The sequence below is a fragment of the Pocillopora damicornis genome, chromosome 10 (genome assembly GCF_964200805.1).
Source record: "Pocillopora damicornis chromosome 10, jaPocDami1.2, whole genome shotgun sequence".
Classification (NCBI taxonomy): Eukaryota; Metazoa; Cnidaria; class Anthozoa; order Scleractinia; family Pocilloporidae; genus Pocillopora; species Pocillopora damicornis.
Genome location: NC_142679.1, coordinates 3,943,909 through 3,960,366, shown reverse-complemented (window position 1 = coordinate 3,960,366; position 16,458 = coordinate 3,943,909). Strand labels below are relative to the sequence as shown.

At 36.9% G+C, this 16,458-nt stretch overlaps 2 protein-coding genes across 8 annotated transcripts in view; one reads left to right on the top strand and one right to left on the bottom strand.

Moving 5' to 3' along the window:
* Positions 1–16,458, bottom strand: part of LOC113681754 (uncharacterized) — a 25,099-nt gene extending 8,641 nt beyond the window's left edge. The window contains exon 1 of one of the 2 annotated variants that reach the window (XM_027198875.2): positions 16,172–16,458. The gene's annotated coding sequence lies outside the window, so the exon portion shown is untranslated. The remainder of the gene's footprint in view (positions 1–16,171) is intronic. The other variant, XM_089185170.1, reaches the window with a different exon arrangement.
* LOC113681752 (voltage-dependent L-type calcium channel subunit beta-3) lies at positions 689–15,291 on the top strand. 6 transcript variants are annotated; one of them, XM_089185168.1, is made up of 8 exons: positions 3,048–3,136; positions 3,935–4,044; positions 10,276–10,377; positions 11,029–11,087; positions 11,560–11,672; positions 11,845–12,086; positions 12,692–12,868; positions 13,498–15,291. In XM_089185168.1, exons 3-8 carry the CDS (start codon positions 10,282–10,284, stop codon positions 14,155–14,157), a joined length of 1,347 nt encoding a protein of 448 aa, XP_089041294.1. In that variant the 5' UTR covers positions 3,048–3,136; positions 3,935–4,044; positions 10,276–10,281; the 3' UTR covers positions 14,158–15,291. The 6 variants fall into 6 exon arrangements, with proteins under 6 accessions (XP_027054671.2, XP_027054672.2, XP_089041294.1 ...); XM_089185169.1 differs by lacking the exons at positions 3,048–3,136; positions 3,935–4,044 and adding exons at positions 8,498–8,717; positions 9,110–9,206; XM_027198870.2 differs by lacking the exons at positions 3,048–3,136; positions 3,935–4,044 and adding an exon at positions 689–917.

Genomic DNA, 16,458 nt, shown 5'->3' with positions numbered 1-16,458 from the left:
AGCGAGACAAAAAAACTCAACTCACGTTCTTAGTAATGAATCGTTGTTTTGTTTTAAGCTTTAAATAATTCACAATTTGACAATATGGACAAAGCCAGCTTGCAATCCATTTAAAACTGGCGTGAATATGTCTCCGGTTCTTGATCTTAGTTGACATTCATGTACGCTCTTCTTAGGGAATTAGGAGGAATTTATATTCATAAGTTAGTTACATAACTCAAATAAAATCATTGAACAATGAACTTCACACATCAAGGTACCGCTAAATACGTAGAACTTGAACTGAAAAAAAAAATTGAATATTTGAGAAATTGGTAGGTTTTAGTTTAACTTCAATATCAGTGATTCGATATTGACGAGGAACTCAGCAAATGCAGAAACAAAAGCAATTTGGCACATAAAATACTCAATGAAGATTTTATGGCAAGTAAATTTACACCATAAATAGTCAACAAGGGCGATACAAAATGAAACAGTTTGTTTGTTTGATGCCGAAACCAACACGAAACTCATCCAAGTGCTAAGTGGAAACATCATTGCTCTCTCTACCAGGCAAACAACTGAGAAGACATGAATGAACGGACCGAAAGATACGTCGATTTGACAATTAAAAATTGAATCATCAACCATGCAGGAGTCATAATAAATGACAAAAAATCTCCCACTCGAAATTGCGTCATGAATATTTAATTTTTGTCATAGCAGATGTCTACAGTTGTTCGTTGTTGATCAATGAATTTCTAGCGGAAGATTATGGCCGTACTGTCGCGTTTATAAACGGGATACAATTTTGGAATGAAACGTAGTTAACTCTAGGAGTATTTTAGCTTCATCTTGGGATAAATATGATTTCAGTAGCTGCTAATGCATTCGATGGATTCGATCAAACGACCCAAAAACGCAGTTTGATAACAAGGGTAAGTTCATGACAAGATCTCGCTCAGTTATTTATAGTTTAGTTTCTAAATAGGAAAGTCTTCAAAAAATTGATAACCAGGCAGAAATGTCTCGTGGTGTTTCTTTCGCCCATAACACTTAAGGACGGATTACAGTGTTGTCGGGTTTGAAAATGATCTCGACATATTGACTTCGAATAAAAAAGCTGCTAAATTCAGTTCATTCACATGTCACCCACTGTGACAAAATGCTGCACAGAAAAAGAATACATTCGATGTCCACAGAAACGATTTGGCAACGGACCAAAACTCAATGGCTGATCTTTCATTCTGGGAAGATTATAGGGAATGCGACCGGGCAAAAAACCGGAATAGTCTGGCGCGTGTTGGGGAACTAAGAAAAATTAATGCATTATTTTATGATTTTCAACTTGTTCTTAAATGAACTAATAAGATGAATATACTGAAATATTCGAGGACAGAAGATTCTGCCCGAAAGGGATTTATTAGTGATTAGTTGTCTGGTTAAATTTTTTTAGGAGCGCTCATATATCCTCCAGAAAAACGTGCGTCTAAAGAGGAAACAGGAAATAGCTACATTCTGGTTTATCAAATTTTGTGAAATTCAGTGCACGAAATGAGGCACAAATAGTCAATTGACATCTAGCATAGCCACAAAATGCTACACCAAATTCATCAGGTAAACCAGGAATAAAAAAAGCGAGGGAAATGATAAAAACGGAGTGGCGTTGAATATTTCAAAATCCCAACACTCGTCATGAATATAAACGTGCTTGACAGATATGGTGGCGATTGTTTTCGACTAAAATGTGGTCGCCTAATTCTTAATTTATCAAAGGAAAATAGCGAGTTCCAAAAAAAAAAAAAATGTTTTTGTATGTAGAAGCGTGCAATTCTTCTCCTGATCAAAGAAATACATAATTTACTTTCGCGTTATATTATATTTACGATATCTTAGAATTTTGAAAATGTATTTGAACCAAAGGTCGCGCCGAACTTCGCTATTGGCGGACGCGATTAAATTCAAAATGGAGGGTAAAATTTTGGGATATTACAGTTTACAGCGTTTTTCATAAGATAAGCTTTTTGCGGTCGCTTAATCTAGTTTGTAAATTGCGCAGTTAAAAAGCTACCTTTTAGAAAGATAAAGCTTTAATAAAGAGCTTCAGAAAAATTTAACGTTTGACTCAAAGGTGGCTCACAAAAATAATACTTTAGAGATCGAAAACTGACTACCAGAATATGTCTAAGGTCAGCAAATAATCCTAAATCTGAATCTCAGATTAAATGAGTATCGAATATCTCTTCGAATTACGACATTCGTTTTTCAGCTGATGAAAGAAAATCGATGCGTGCTCCGGTTGTGTTTTCCTACACGGGTGGAATAAAATTAAACTCGATGTTTTGAGTTTCACACAAACCCATGAAAGGGAGCCAGTTTCTACTCGACCAACCAGAATAAATTTCTTTATTAGACGCCGCCACCTCCCAGCTGTGAACATTCCTAATTATGAACTGAAGGGAAAAACAATTTGGCAGTATTTTGCATTTAAAATCTAAAGCACAGGTAAATGAGTTGGGTCGACAGAGTAGCGCAGCGAGCCTTGGATTAAATTCAGTCTAGCAGGTGTTTTAAGTCAATAAATTGACGAGATACGCTTCCTCTCCGACGGCTTCGCTGACACTCGGTGTTAAAAGCGCACACTGAAAGTTTAGTCAATAAAGCTTACATTTTCAACATGTTTTAAGATTCCTCTGGAATGTTTACACAGGAGACGGCCCGACAGAATGTATTCGTTAATTTTTAGCGTCTTCGCCAGGGGGTCGCCATACCAAACACATTTCAGCATCGCATCGAGAGGAATATTTTCTCGATTAGATCTTGGTTCAAAACATGTAATCAAAAAAGAGGCATGTTTTGTGACACAAAACTAGTTTTTTGTCGGGGATTGGTTTGTTACACTTGTCATTTTGGTTTAATTTATTCGAGAGGTTTCTAGGCATAGTCCTTTTATGTGATAGCTAAGCAATCCATATTGCCTACGTCACACAAACAGAGGATCAAATTAGGGATGTTAAAACCTGCTGCTGAGTTTTTTAAATGTATTTCCATAAAAAAAAACCCCACACACTCGAGGAATCGACCGAAAGCAACTCGCTCTTAACAGTTAGCTATGAGTGACGAGGAATTTCGAGCATTTACCAAACATCGAATCCAGGTTAGATTGAAAGGTAGTTCTTTGAAAACCGACATTTGCTGTTTCTTTAACCATAACTTATTGAAATTTTGTTGTCGCACGTCCCTAAAACAAAGCCATTGGCACCCAATGGTTTAAAAAGGGATCTCTGACTTTGTAATGGCGCGTCGGAATTAACACTCTCACACGCTTACGGTTCATACGCAACATGCTTCTAGGAACCGAATTTTACCATTCATTTGCCTAAAAGGATTCATTTTTTAAGAATAGGCTTGAATATGGGCCTTATATTCCTCTCAAAATGACGCTTATCTGTACAAATTTCGTGGGAGGTGTTCAAATTTCCTTTCTTTAGCTATTTTTAGTTAGATGCATTAGTCTGATGTAACCACATCCTTGCTGAATTTAATTCAGTGAGCCCAAGGCAGAATATTGTATTTCAATTAGACAATTGCAGACGCATAGTACGTTTAATTCAAGTTGATAAACCGCAAATGAAAATATATCAAAGCCGTTATTTCAGTTCTATGAATGCTTCTATGGAAAATTACTTCCAGCTAGGAGATAAACATTGTACTGATTTCAGGTTTTTGTTAAAGCGTAATTTGGTAACAAACAAAGAAGTTGCTTTTTTAACTCTGATAAATCTTATCATTTAGAATCTTAGAATATTAATCTAGGAAACAAATGATGTATATATTTTATTTTGTCTTAAATATGTGATTTGAACGCTATAGGGGAGTCAAAACGTGTTAACTTTTGGTGGCATGTTTGTGCTCGTACTAATTTACTTTTTAACCTTTCGTTGCTTTCGGCAAGTTTTCGACAGGAAACTCTTTGATAAATTCTAGGAGAAGTCTTGCAAAAGGGGGTGAACAACTTTTTCTACATGTGGCTGGCGATGGAGTAACAGGCGACTATGCCTTAAGGTGAAATCCAAACACGAGAGCGTGTTCGCTGGCTCAACAGACGGCAGTGAGAGGTCTTATAGGCGGAGGTAGTCCGCTGATAACCGGCTTTGTATGAAACCTCTGGTACATCATCGTTTTCCAGAATTCAAAAAGTTACCTAAGCGCAAAACAAATATTTCGCATCTAGCTGAATTTCTATGACTGTCTCTTCCATGCAGTTATTACAACAATTTCAAAGAGATATTGAGATTACAGCTATGCATATAGAAGTTCCCTACCTAAATTTTCATCATGATGTACGGATTGTACAGCTAAAAAGTTTTGCATTACTTATTAAACAATCGCATGTACAGTTCTGTGTGTTATGCAGATTCATATATGCAAGCATGTAATTGCAAGATTATTCCTAGAAATAATCACAATTGTTCTGCTCACGCAAGAAGTCATCATCTCCCACGAAATCTTGCCTGACAGCTTATTCATAATTCAATAGAAGGAAATGTGAATGGAAAATTGCGAAACTTTATAATTATGGCTCATTAACAAAAGAACTAAACTACTTAACCTTGTTCTTATTTCATTTTTTTTGTCTTTTCATTCTTGCACAACCACATTTGGTTTGAAGTGGTGTTCGAGTGAACTAACCTTACACATACTAAGAGTTATTCATTTGTCCTATTTCTTTCTACTTCTTCCCATTCCTTTAACACATTTTGACTTTTCTTTTACTCTCCTGCTATCCACAACTTGTAGAAAATAGGCAAAACAATGATCACTCAAATTGACTAAGAAGAAACTTTTTTTTATACTAACAAAACCAGACAGAAATGTTACATTAAAATCGATGCTCATTTGGTCCCGGTAGTATCATATCGACGAAAAACTGGAAGAATGAACTGTTCACAGTGCATGAATATGAAACAGGTGTTACCATAATTTTGTATAGGTATGACGGCTGGTTTAGGAGTTCAGTTGATATATTCATTGTCAGGGGACTGTCAAGATGCTTTAAAATGACAACAAAATGCCACGTTATTATCTGGGGTATCACGTGTGTTGAGGCAAAAGTCATGAAAAGCCACTGATTGGCATAAAAAAATGGAGAACTTAGTTATTGAGGGGTAATTTTAATGAGCTATCACACATAAAATGAGAGTAAAATAATGCGTTTTAATGGAGTGAAAAATGATTGATAGTTAGCATTGTAACACTTATTACACAAATGGTTCTTATCTTTTGGAATAGGTGCATCGCTTTTAATGGCTTAGTATTACTTCAATCTACTGTCAAAATGTTTTTAAATTAAATGTTTAGAATTCAATGGCGAAAAGCTTGAAAGAAAATATTTGAAGCAATTTTTATAGCTCTCAAAATGACCAAATAAACCAAAATAAACCAACTGTAGCTCCGCTTTTCGGCTTGGCAAAATCTATATATTATTAAGCATACCAACCCAAGATTTTGAGTAGAAAATGCAATTTGTATTTCGCTTTTAGGAAGCTAAGAAAATTACTCGTTGATTCAGTCCTGTTTTAGTCATTGGAATCAAATACCTCCGACAATGAGAGGATAAAATTAGTCTATATGCTGAATAGCAAGTTTCCTTTCCTTGTTTTTGCCTATGACAACGTGTAATCATGAATTATGCCATGAAAAAAAACAAAACAAACGTATCTGTCCGATGAAACACAAAGAGATCCGAAGTATTTCTCAGACGCACAACGGAAAATAGCGAATGAAAGGTGACTATTTCAGTTTTATTTATGTTGGCTAATGAGTAAGGTTTGAGTGACCTCGGCCCATGCTGTTATCGATACTAAGCTTTCGTCTTACTCCTTTACAAACGACGTTTAAAATGGACTTAGATGTTGTCGCTGGAATTCATAAATTCATTGGAAACGCCACCTTCACCACACAGGCAGCGTTTCGGCCGAGAAATTTTTCAAAGGTATTTCTGAACGTTGTTCTCCTTTTTTCCTCAAAGAAGTGATTAATAGTAGTTATTTGAAATACTTTCACTTAATTATTCAACTAAAAGCGATAATAAACGACTCTAAAAATGTTTCGCGCGCAAGTTTACGATAAGCGTAGTTTCAGCATGACACGTGTCCGGGAAACACTTTAGATAATGACAGTGACAAAATTGTGTTTTGAGAAATTCTAAAACTCTATTTTTAAATCGGGAAATAGTTGAAAGCAAAACAAAGAGTATGTTAGAAGAAAAATAACAGTCCTATTCAAACGAATTGTGAGCGATTTTGCCCCTGCAGACTTCTAACAGAACAACACAACTCCCTAAAATAAACGACAAGCTGCGAACTAAAAGCCTCGACATTTATAACCGATAACAGGTAGCTATCAATAAAATTAATTGAGTAAAATAGATATCCTCGCTGAACTTTGTTTCCAGGGAGATTTTACTAATAACGAGCTTCGTGATTCTACTTGCAAAACTGCTTCATTATCAATTCAGATCTTGTTTCTTGAAAATTAGAACCACAACATAGCATTCCAACTATTTATGTTGTAATTCGAAGCAAGTATGCTGTAACCGTTATAGATTACGATTTTTTGATCGATCAATTCACTGTAGAGCGTGTTATCTTTTGTCAGTTGGTTTTGAAAATCTTAACTTTTTATTGTCAAATTTTACATCCACATTTTTTGCGTAATTCTATTCATGAGATTTTTTTCCACAAAAATGCTTTTGTGAGACAGAAAAATTAATTTCCATAAATGTGTCGGGTTGTTGTTTATCACATAAACTTTCTTGACAACAAAATGTCTCTCAAAATAAGACAGTTAATTAACGAATTTTAGCAATATATTCTATCAACACGGGTATATTAGTTGAATCTAACACATAAACTGAGTGCAAGTTTTCAAACCTCTAATCTTCTAAAAAACCTTCGTGTACGTTAGAAGTCACTAAGAAAAATTTTCTGCTTCAACTACTAATTTAAAGTCGAAGTTATAAACCTCTCCAATATGTTTGATTCATTAAATTTTTACACTGACCCCACTACTTGGGGGAATTATGTTTATCGTATTTAGAAACAGTAGCTTGAAGAACACGTCATTTACAAATATTGTTAGAATTTCGCTGTGAAAGCCATGGAAACAAAAAGAGGTGTACTTTCTTCCAATGGCACCGTCTTTGATTTTTATGTGAGGGAAAACCACGCGTGCGCGATGCATTAACAATGCATCACTACCTCGAGAGCGAGAAAAAGTAGGAATGTTATGTAAATATTTACAAGGCTAGCTGAACAATGAATAGCTATAGTTATTTCTACGACAAAATGTGACGACATATGGTACAATTCTTACCAAATGTAATGTTTTTTTTGATTATCTTCAATTTTCTTTTAAACGATCTGTGTCACTCAAGTTCAAGTTCAAGAAAGAGGAAACTACATCTAATATTATAATTTGTTCTCAGCCAATGGCAATTCAAAGGAAACAAGTATATTAATATTTCAAAGGAAGCTTTTTTCTAGCTTTTTCGATGCAGTTCTAAACAAAAATGAAAAAAAATAAGGTGATTCATTTAAATTTTAGCTTTATCTTATCGAAGTCGTATCTCAGACGGACCTGTCAAATTTTGCGACGGTGAATAAGTTAGAGAAGTTTTTTACGTCTATTGTTATCATTTTTCCGTCTGGAAGCTTAAGAGGTAGAGTCCCTGTCGTCTAATTCAAGAACATCAGTCCCAAAGGAAAAGAAAATTGACGCAAGATACGACGTAAAATTGAAGGCAAAATTGAAGAATCTTAAGCTTTAGAGTGGTGTCAAGGATTTCTGTTCGCAAAAAGAGGACCAATTACTATAAGTCGTTTACGAAAACTTAAGGAAAGGCCCCTTCTTCCTATGATGAAACGCCCGATATAAAAACTAATAACAACTGCGTATTTTCACTTCAATCCCAGCCAAAAGGTTGATGAAATTTGCTGTTTTGGAATATGCTTTGAATCACAGATAATCATATTTAAACAAAATTTTCCAATAGGGTCAAGGGAATTTTAAGCCAAAGTGTTAAATAATTTACAAAATCAAAATATAAAAATAAGCGCGCGATACGAAGGACTACGGTCCTCATACAACAAACTGAACCAGAGTTAAAAATCCAAAATATCGTCTTGCCAAAGACAAAATACGGCTAGGAGCTTCAGATTTGTGATATTTCATGTTTTTCATTCTAAGTGGGCGGCAAATTTCATTTCATCGTCTTCGTTTGGAATTAGTTTCTCCTGATCCAATGAAGCGAATAGAACTTTTTACATTTTAGTAATTATGCCTTCACACCTTTCTCGGAGAAATTATTAGTCGCTGCCAGAAATTTCCATTGGCCACAGGTCGCTTCAAATTGCCTCTGACTCCTTGACGGCATTAATTCAATTAAATGCGTAGTGTACTTACTCGAACTAAACGGTTCTTTCAGTGTTGATGTTTTCTCGACAAAATCAAAAACATGCATGAATTAGGCATTGGGCACGAAGCTTGTCCTGTTCGTCATGACGCGCGCTTCCTGTCTCCCGTTGAAAAAGGGAGCGTTTAGTTTCTCGACCAACCGCGTGTTCACTTTGCTTGAAAACGACGGAAGCGACAGCAGCGTAACTCTTCAGCATCTAGGAGAAAGCTTCTCTGAACCATCTTTAACGAAAGCGCGGTCCAGCGTCAAGAAAGCGAGGGTATGTAAACGAGCCTGGCCTTATTTTATTTGATCAGCTCACTTGTATTTTGAATTACAACACATGAAAAGTGATAACACATTTCCATTAAAAAAAAGAAACTGAACGAATTCCACATGAAGAGAACTTCGTACCCAGCTTGACCTCGTATACATCATACGTTTAGTTGTTGACACTGATTGTTCGACATGAAGATTTCTTCATGAAACAGTGTGCGCCGACATGAGGCAATTTGTCGGTTATGAAACTTTTATGACATTTGTGTCCTAATTGTAACCTTACCAGATGTGTTATTATTATTATGATTTGCTTCTATCTTTGTTCTTTAGAGATTCGACCTTCTCTTGTATTATACTTTCTAATTTATTCATAACTCGGGTAATTTTTTGAAGTGAGTGCCGTGGTCGCAAAAGCTTCTCCTTCTTTTACAAGCTCACTGGTCCACCGTCGACGGCACGTGAATCAACCTTGGTTTTAATATCTTTCAGGGTAATTTCGCTGTTTAGTTGTTGTTAAAGTCTGACTTTTGCTAATGACGCAAACATAAAAAACTTAAACATTGAAAATGCAAGCACGGAAATCGAATGTTTTGATTGTTAAGAACGCACCAAGTTTCTTGACATTGGCACTTGTGTCGCTCGAAGGAATAATGAAACATATATCTTGACCTTTCAAGAAATCAAATTAAGACATTTCTAAAGTTTGAAGGTTTCTTTTTTCCCGACGTGTACCAAACACCCGATTTGAGAGAGAACCAGTTTGGAATGAGTTTCAAAATAAGGAAAGGAAAACACTTTTTCAAATGTACGTTTTCAAATAAAAAAAATGAATTTTTTTTCAAACAAATAACTGCGCGAATAATCATAAGTTTAGCTAGATTTTTCTTCAATTAGGAAACTTTATCTCCACTTACATCCATCAACTTAGACATGTTGTGAGCGTGATGAAGATATCCTTCCCTTGTCAACTTTTAATGGACAGTAATTTAAATAAGAAAAAAAAAACAAAAATTAAACGTAAAAAATTCGATTCTTCCATAGTTTTTCACTTGATTTTTTGTCGCTTCTAGATCGTTTTCCAGCGGAAGATACACCACGAGAGGGGTAGCCTTTGACGGAAATTTTTAATTGATTATTTTTGCGGTTTGATTTATTAACGACGGTTAACCATAATATCTGATGAAAATGAAAAAACAAGAAAATGAATTTCCCTGGGTGGCATAAAACTTCAAATAGCTGATCAGAAGGAGTGATGTAAGATGGCATTCAGAAAAAAGTCTTCAATAAGACTCGGCAATAAGGGTTTGGATTCTTTTTATGAGGCAAGTATCACGAAATGAAAGCATACTGAAAGATTAGTGGCAGGCCAAAGAGGATTTAAGGAAAGAAAAGAAAATTAACAGTAGAAGATTAAGTTGCAGACATGTTAATATATGTCGTTGTTGAAGCTCCTTAAGAAACAGTGGTATGTGTTTGATGCATAACTTGTTTCAAACACTCTCCCGTAAACGAAAGTCACTTTAGGAATATTCCTAAACCTTTTGGCGTTTGTCGTTTAGGGGTCGATGAGTTCATCGAGCGAGATCTCTTTCCCACCTTACGAAGTCGTTCCTGCTACTCGGCCTATCATCGTCATCGGGCCTTCGCTCCGAGGATACGAGGTAAGTGTGTATACTGCCTTCGAATTAAAACGGGGTGTCCGAACTTTCGCGACGAAAATTGACGAAAGCACAAAAAGACCTAACACACTAGGCTGCGATTTAAAAGGACACACGCATCACGGTGCTCTGTCTGATACTATGGTTCTGCTGCCGCCTCAAATGGCCTTTCTTTTTCCTGTCAAATTTAGAGCACTTGTAATGAGGTTTCCATCAGCTTGCCATGACCTTTGAAGGTGGCACTTTTGTGGTACAGTGTTTTGGAAAGCACTTTTGTGATCTTTCTGGGTCGCAAGACCCAGCATCACTTTGTCAAGAAAATGCAAAAGCAGTCGTAGCTTTAGTGCGCATTTTATGTAGGCGGCAAAAACATGTTATTTCTCACGAGTTAAACTTAAGGTTAATCAACTTAAGGTTATCAACCTTTAAGGTGGACTTTGAGACAATACCTAGGGCATAAGTCAGAAAATTAGAAAACTGGATTTTACCTGAAAATAATCCGGTAGTTGGCCTAAAAGCCCATGACTCAATTGTATTCAGGGAGCTTACACATACTTAAACACCGATTTAGGCGATGTTCTTTACTATTACGTAATATTTTTCTTGGAAATAAAAAAAACCAAGTTAACATGTTTACTTCTGTCACTTTTGCAGGTTACTGATCTTATGCATAGAGCTCTCTATAACTTTTTGAAGAAGAGATTTAGTGGAAAGTAAGTCAATAATTTGCCAAACCAAATTATCGTAACTAAGTTACCAGGAAATGTGTAACGGTTAGAGTTAGGAGAGAGTTAACAATCAGATCTTAGGAGATGAAATTTTAAATGGCTGCCACCTTCTTAAGTGGCAACTGTGGCGTTGAACTACTTTCTTGGATATTTTCCGAGGAATTTCACTGTCAAATTGCGGTCAACATTTCATTTAACTTAAGACGCCTTTCGGGAAAATGACACTGGAAATGCTCAGTGGTAGCATTTTAGATTTTAAAACATCAGTCTTACAAATAGAATCACCACCAGGTTTGGTTCTGTTTTGTTCATTTAAAATGAAACAACAATCAAATAAAAACAAACACAACAACAAGCTTTGATTCTATTAGCCTCTCATACTATGAAACTTTTCTGAGCTGTTGCGGAACAAATTTGAAAACCAATAAAATTACTAACATATCACTTGTTTTTACAGAATATCAGTGTATAGAACTCATGCAGACATTGGTTTGTCAAAGCGATCAAAGAATAATCCCTCAGAGAAAGAAAGATTTAACATCACAAAGACAGGAGGTCCACGAATGACAGGTAAATTTACCAGAACAACTCGTGAAGGGAAAGTTAAAAAGTACCATACTTCAATAAAGTAAAATGAAGTTGATACCCTCGTGAAATGCGGTTATGTTCTTAAACCCATCTTGCTACCATACATTTGTTAAAATAATCGCTCAAAGCAATCTCCTTTTCAAAATTTCAACAGCCGAAGTGCAGAAAGAAGTAGAGCGTATATATGAATTAACAAAGGGTCTTAACATGGTTGTGATCGACTGCGATGCCATCAATCATCCGTCCCAGCTAATGGACTGCTCGCTGGCGCCAATCGCTGTATACATCAAAATGGAACCACAGATTCTGGAAAAACTTGTCAAGCTACGCGGATCTAAACGAAAAAACCTCGGTGCTCAAGTCGTTGCTGCTCAGAAGTTGGCACAGTGTAACGAGGTGAGAAAGATTTTAGTTGCCTCAAAACAGTTCTCAGCTCTTTCTTTTTTTCTTTCTCTCACTGTACTACGATGACGGTGTGCAAAGTAATTCTCCACAACAGGTTGAGGGAATATGTAGGTGGCTGAAAGGCTTCTTCATATTTGAGTATGCTAGCTGTAGAAAGGATATAACTTGCTTAAACGTTCCTAACGCTTTGACCCTAAGAGTGACTAGCATCCAATTTCTCCTTACAATATCACCCCTGAATCAAATGCTAAGGTCACAGGAATAAAGCAAATGATCACCAACTAAAGAAGATCTTGGTTGTTAAACAAAGTCTCCTTGTTTGCAACTTAGAAAATGTATGAAGAACAGCATGGAGAATATCCATACTGACATTGGGGTGTAAAGGATTAATGATAGGTGCCTATGACTCAAACCTTCAATCTACCACTCTAATTTTCACTATCAAGGAATGATATGCTTTCTTAAGATACATCTTTCGTAAACTTAACAAAACTGTGCGAAGGGGTTTCAAGTCACCTACAATTTCTTAAAATATTAATGTAGCTCTAGACGTTACCAGTGTGTATTTACATTAATTCTTTTCATATTTCATGCAGGAAATGTTTGACTTGGTTCTTGATGAGGCCATCTTTGAGGACGCTTGCGAGCACCTAGGGGAGTTTTTAGACCAGTATTGGAGGGACCTGCACCCGAATGATTGTGAGGACGGAGCAGCGTCTTTATCAGAGAAGATGCCTCTACTCCAGGGACCCGGTCGAGTTCCTGCTTTAAAGGTACCTATCTAAATCGCATGACACATATCACAACCGCTCTTAAGGGTCCCTGGGGGCCTATTAATTTCCAGTGCGTGGAGCTCAACGAGCTGGAAATTGGGTTGGGGGGCTCAATAAAGAAGGTAGGCCGTTTCCAAGTCTAAGCACGTGGAACAACATTATGCCAAAGCGCCGATGGATGAATCATTGACTCGGCGTGATACCGCTTGCCATTAAAACACAAAGGTGCTATTCTAGGATCAAATGTCGTTAACACTTTCTTTCCTGCGCTCAAACAGCTTTCTCGAAATGTTAAGCAAACAAGAATGATCCTTACTCGGAAACGTTTGTTAGAGGATATCTTATTCACTCGCAAACAGTCAACACTCGCATTTTGTGGATACGCGGGCGCTGATTTCGAGTCCTGGTTTTAGACCTAAATTCCATGATAAGGGCGCTTTTCGACTGAGTGTCGTAACACCAAAACCAAAGTTATCACGACGACCAATCAGAAGAAAGGAAAACTTTCTTAAGAACCAATGAGAACTCAAACTAAAATCCAGCAAATTTCCCAAAGCGCAGGGAAACGCAAGAAACCACGTCGCGACTGAATTTAATCTTGCGTCGTTAACTTACAATCTATGTTTCAGGGCGCACAGGGTTTAGCCAAAAGCCAGCAAGGACAGTTACCTCTACAGAGTGTCGCTGGTGGAAAACAAGGCTCTCCATTGAAAGGCGCACAGCAACAAGGTGGACAGAGGGAGAGACAAGGCACCAGTGGCTCTCAAACAAACCAAAGGAAAATAGCGGTGAGTGGCAATGCGCCAGATTTTGGTAAGAAACTCCATGAAGCTTTCCAGAGTTCGCAGTCTCATAAAACCTCTGAGCCCGAGTATCAATCAAGTTACGGCCAAGAACCACCCTACGATCAACATCAACAACTTCAGCAACAGTACTATGGCCAGGGGGAGCATTACGAGCAGGAGCAACATTATGGGTCGGAAATGTACGGGCACCAACAAGGTTACACTACTGAACCCTATCACCAGGGGTACCAACAGCAGTATAGTCATGACGGCCATTACGGGTATGAACAATATGGGCAGGACCCTAATCAGGGGTACTCTCACGGGTATGAGAACCAGTACCCTGACTCCTATTACAACAGGGATGTCAGTATGGGGTACCAACAGCAATACAGACATGAAATGGATAGTCCTTATCAACAACAACAACAACAACAACAACAACAGCAAGAGTGGTATGGTGACTCAAGCAACTATTACGGAGGAGATGGCTACTATCAGTAATATATTATTGTAGAACAGTGTCAGATCAACAGCGAACACTCTCAATTTAACCACTGAATTAAAATTTGATAGCCTACTGAGCTATTTGTAGAGAATTTACCATACCTGAAACCAATTCAAGGACAATACTTTCAAGACTTTCTTGATCAAAGTTGCAAGTTTTGTATTTGCTTCAGCATGATCTTTTCTTATCATGCACAGCAGTCTCGTGTTTCTCACGTGATGCAAAATGAGATGACACTTGCATGCTTTATAGCACTTAATTGACGGCATGAAATCACACTTGACAAAGTTATAGCAGGACAGTTTATAAAATCAATGTTGATGGCATTTCCATCAAAGCAGAGAACTTGTTTAGCTGCCAAAATATGCTTGCTAAAGAGTTGTCTTAGCTACTCTGGGAGAACTTCACAAATGTATACAATGTATGACTTGATTATCCCAAGAAAAGAAAGAAGTTCACTGTTTTGATCACATTTTAGACTAGTTATCTCAAACTTAAATCCCAATAACTAGGATGAAAACCACGGACAAGTCATTTTTGACTTGCTACACACAGTAAATTTTGTTAGCTCTAGCTGGTCTTATTTATGTGTAACTAACCTAGAATGAATTAATCCCTATAAAACTATGCTGAGCCAAACTCTCTTATCACAAAATAGGGTTGTAAAAAATATTAGAAGAGTAGGCAGCACTACAGGTTGAAGGTCTCTCTACAGGCATGGGCTCTGGGAGCTGCAAGACCTCAAAGAATTCAGAATGGCTGGCTTATTTTTCAGAGTAGACCATGAAGTACACTGGTTGCCCTATTATTTCAACAACCGTGAAAGAGTAATCTGTAGTGTTAAATAGCCAAAAATATTCAGGAGATTTTTGAATGTATAGAACTTACAATTTGAACTGAAGAGTAAGGACCAGTGCACTGCTACAGATGAAAACCCTATTCTGTCTGACTTAAAAAAATCAGAATTTTAGTTTACTGAATAAAAATCAATGGCCAGTCTCACACTGCAACATTTTTTTCAATCATTTGCTTTGAACAATTGAGTAGGATGGATCATACAACAAATAATGTTGTCCCATTAATTTTGTTAAATAGCTTTATAAAATAAAATTTTGTATTTCAAAAATAAATTCTTGCATTTTATTTAAACATTTAACTGCTGTCGGATATAAACAACAGTTGCCCACCTTTATATCAAGCAGACACCCCAGATGAGAAATAGAAAAAAAAATATAAAACAACTACTTGACGATATATGTACCAGGAAATTATTAGTTCAATAATTATCAAAAAATTATCTCAGGATACCAGATCTTACAAATGGAAGGTTTACATGACATGGGAAAAGGGCAACCCCTTAAAACCCCACAATCAGATCAGTCATCCAAGACACAAGGAACAAACCAGAGATTGAAAAGGCTTTCTTGGTCAGGGTAAGGAGCATCATAATCCAAAATTTTTCAACTTACTCTATGCTTCCACATGCATAGGAGTGTGAAAATAAATCAACCCTCTACTCCCTAACATCAGTATGCATATTCTCCATAATGATCTCTATACATTTTCTAAGGTGTTGACACAAAGAGTTTGTCCAATTGGTGATCATTTCCTTTATTCTCATGACCTTAATAAGTGATTCGGGGGTGATATTGTCAGGAGAAATTAGATGCTAGTCACTATTAGGAGTCAAAGGGTTAAGATAAACCAAAGTTTTCAGAGTTTTGTACATGGGCACGATACAGCTTTGAAATTGATAATCTAGGCATAAAGAGAAAAACTTGATCAGTTGAACATTGATCAGGCGTGGTAAATACTGTGGAATAATTTGTCTGGTGGTTCACGATGGTATTTGACGATCAGTGTTCATCGAGGGATCACTTCAGGGGTTACAAAGCCCAGTCACATGCACAGACTAATTACAATCGAAATCCTAGTTAACAAATCTAAAACCTAATTACCAGTGGTTGTTTGCTAATTGATGCATATAATAAACCGAACAGTCACACCTACCTTCACCTGGACATCGATATCACTGAAAATCTCTCATTCTGCTGGTAGCTAATTACTGTCCATTCCAACCCTTGTTGTCGCAGCCATATTGAGAACATTTCCATCATCTCTATCAACCTCTGTAAAACTCTCGGGCTGCCTTTCAAGTTAAATTGAACTCTCTGTGTGGATTCCTTTATTTATGGATGAGAAGTACTTGATTTGGAAGACCGTAATGCGCGAAAAATCAGCTAACTCGGAAGCCATATTTATTTCTCCCGCCACAATTACACAACGCATCCCATAAC

What these genes read in the sequence shown, in the direction of transcription:
- LOC113681752 (XM_027198869.2), top strand. Translation starts at nt 8,541, where the DNA reads ATGACGCGCGCTTCCTGTCTCCCGTTGAAAAAGGGAGCGTTTAGTTTC. An exon ending in CCAGCGTCAAGAAAGCGAGG is followed by an intron (nt 8,718 to 10,275) that starts GTATGTAAACGA and finishes TTTGTCGTTTAG; the next exon opens with GGGTCGATGAGTTCATCGAG. An exon ending in AGGAGGTCCACGAATGACAG is followed by an intron (nt 11,673 to 11,844) that starts GTAAATTTACCA and finishes AAATTTCAACAG; the next exon opens with CCGAAGTGCAGAAAGAAGTA.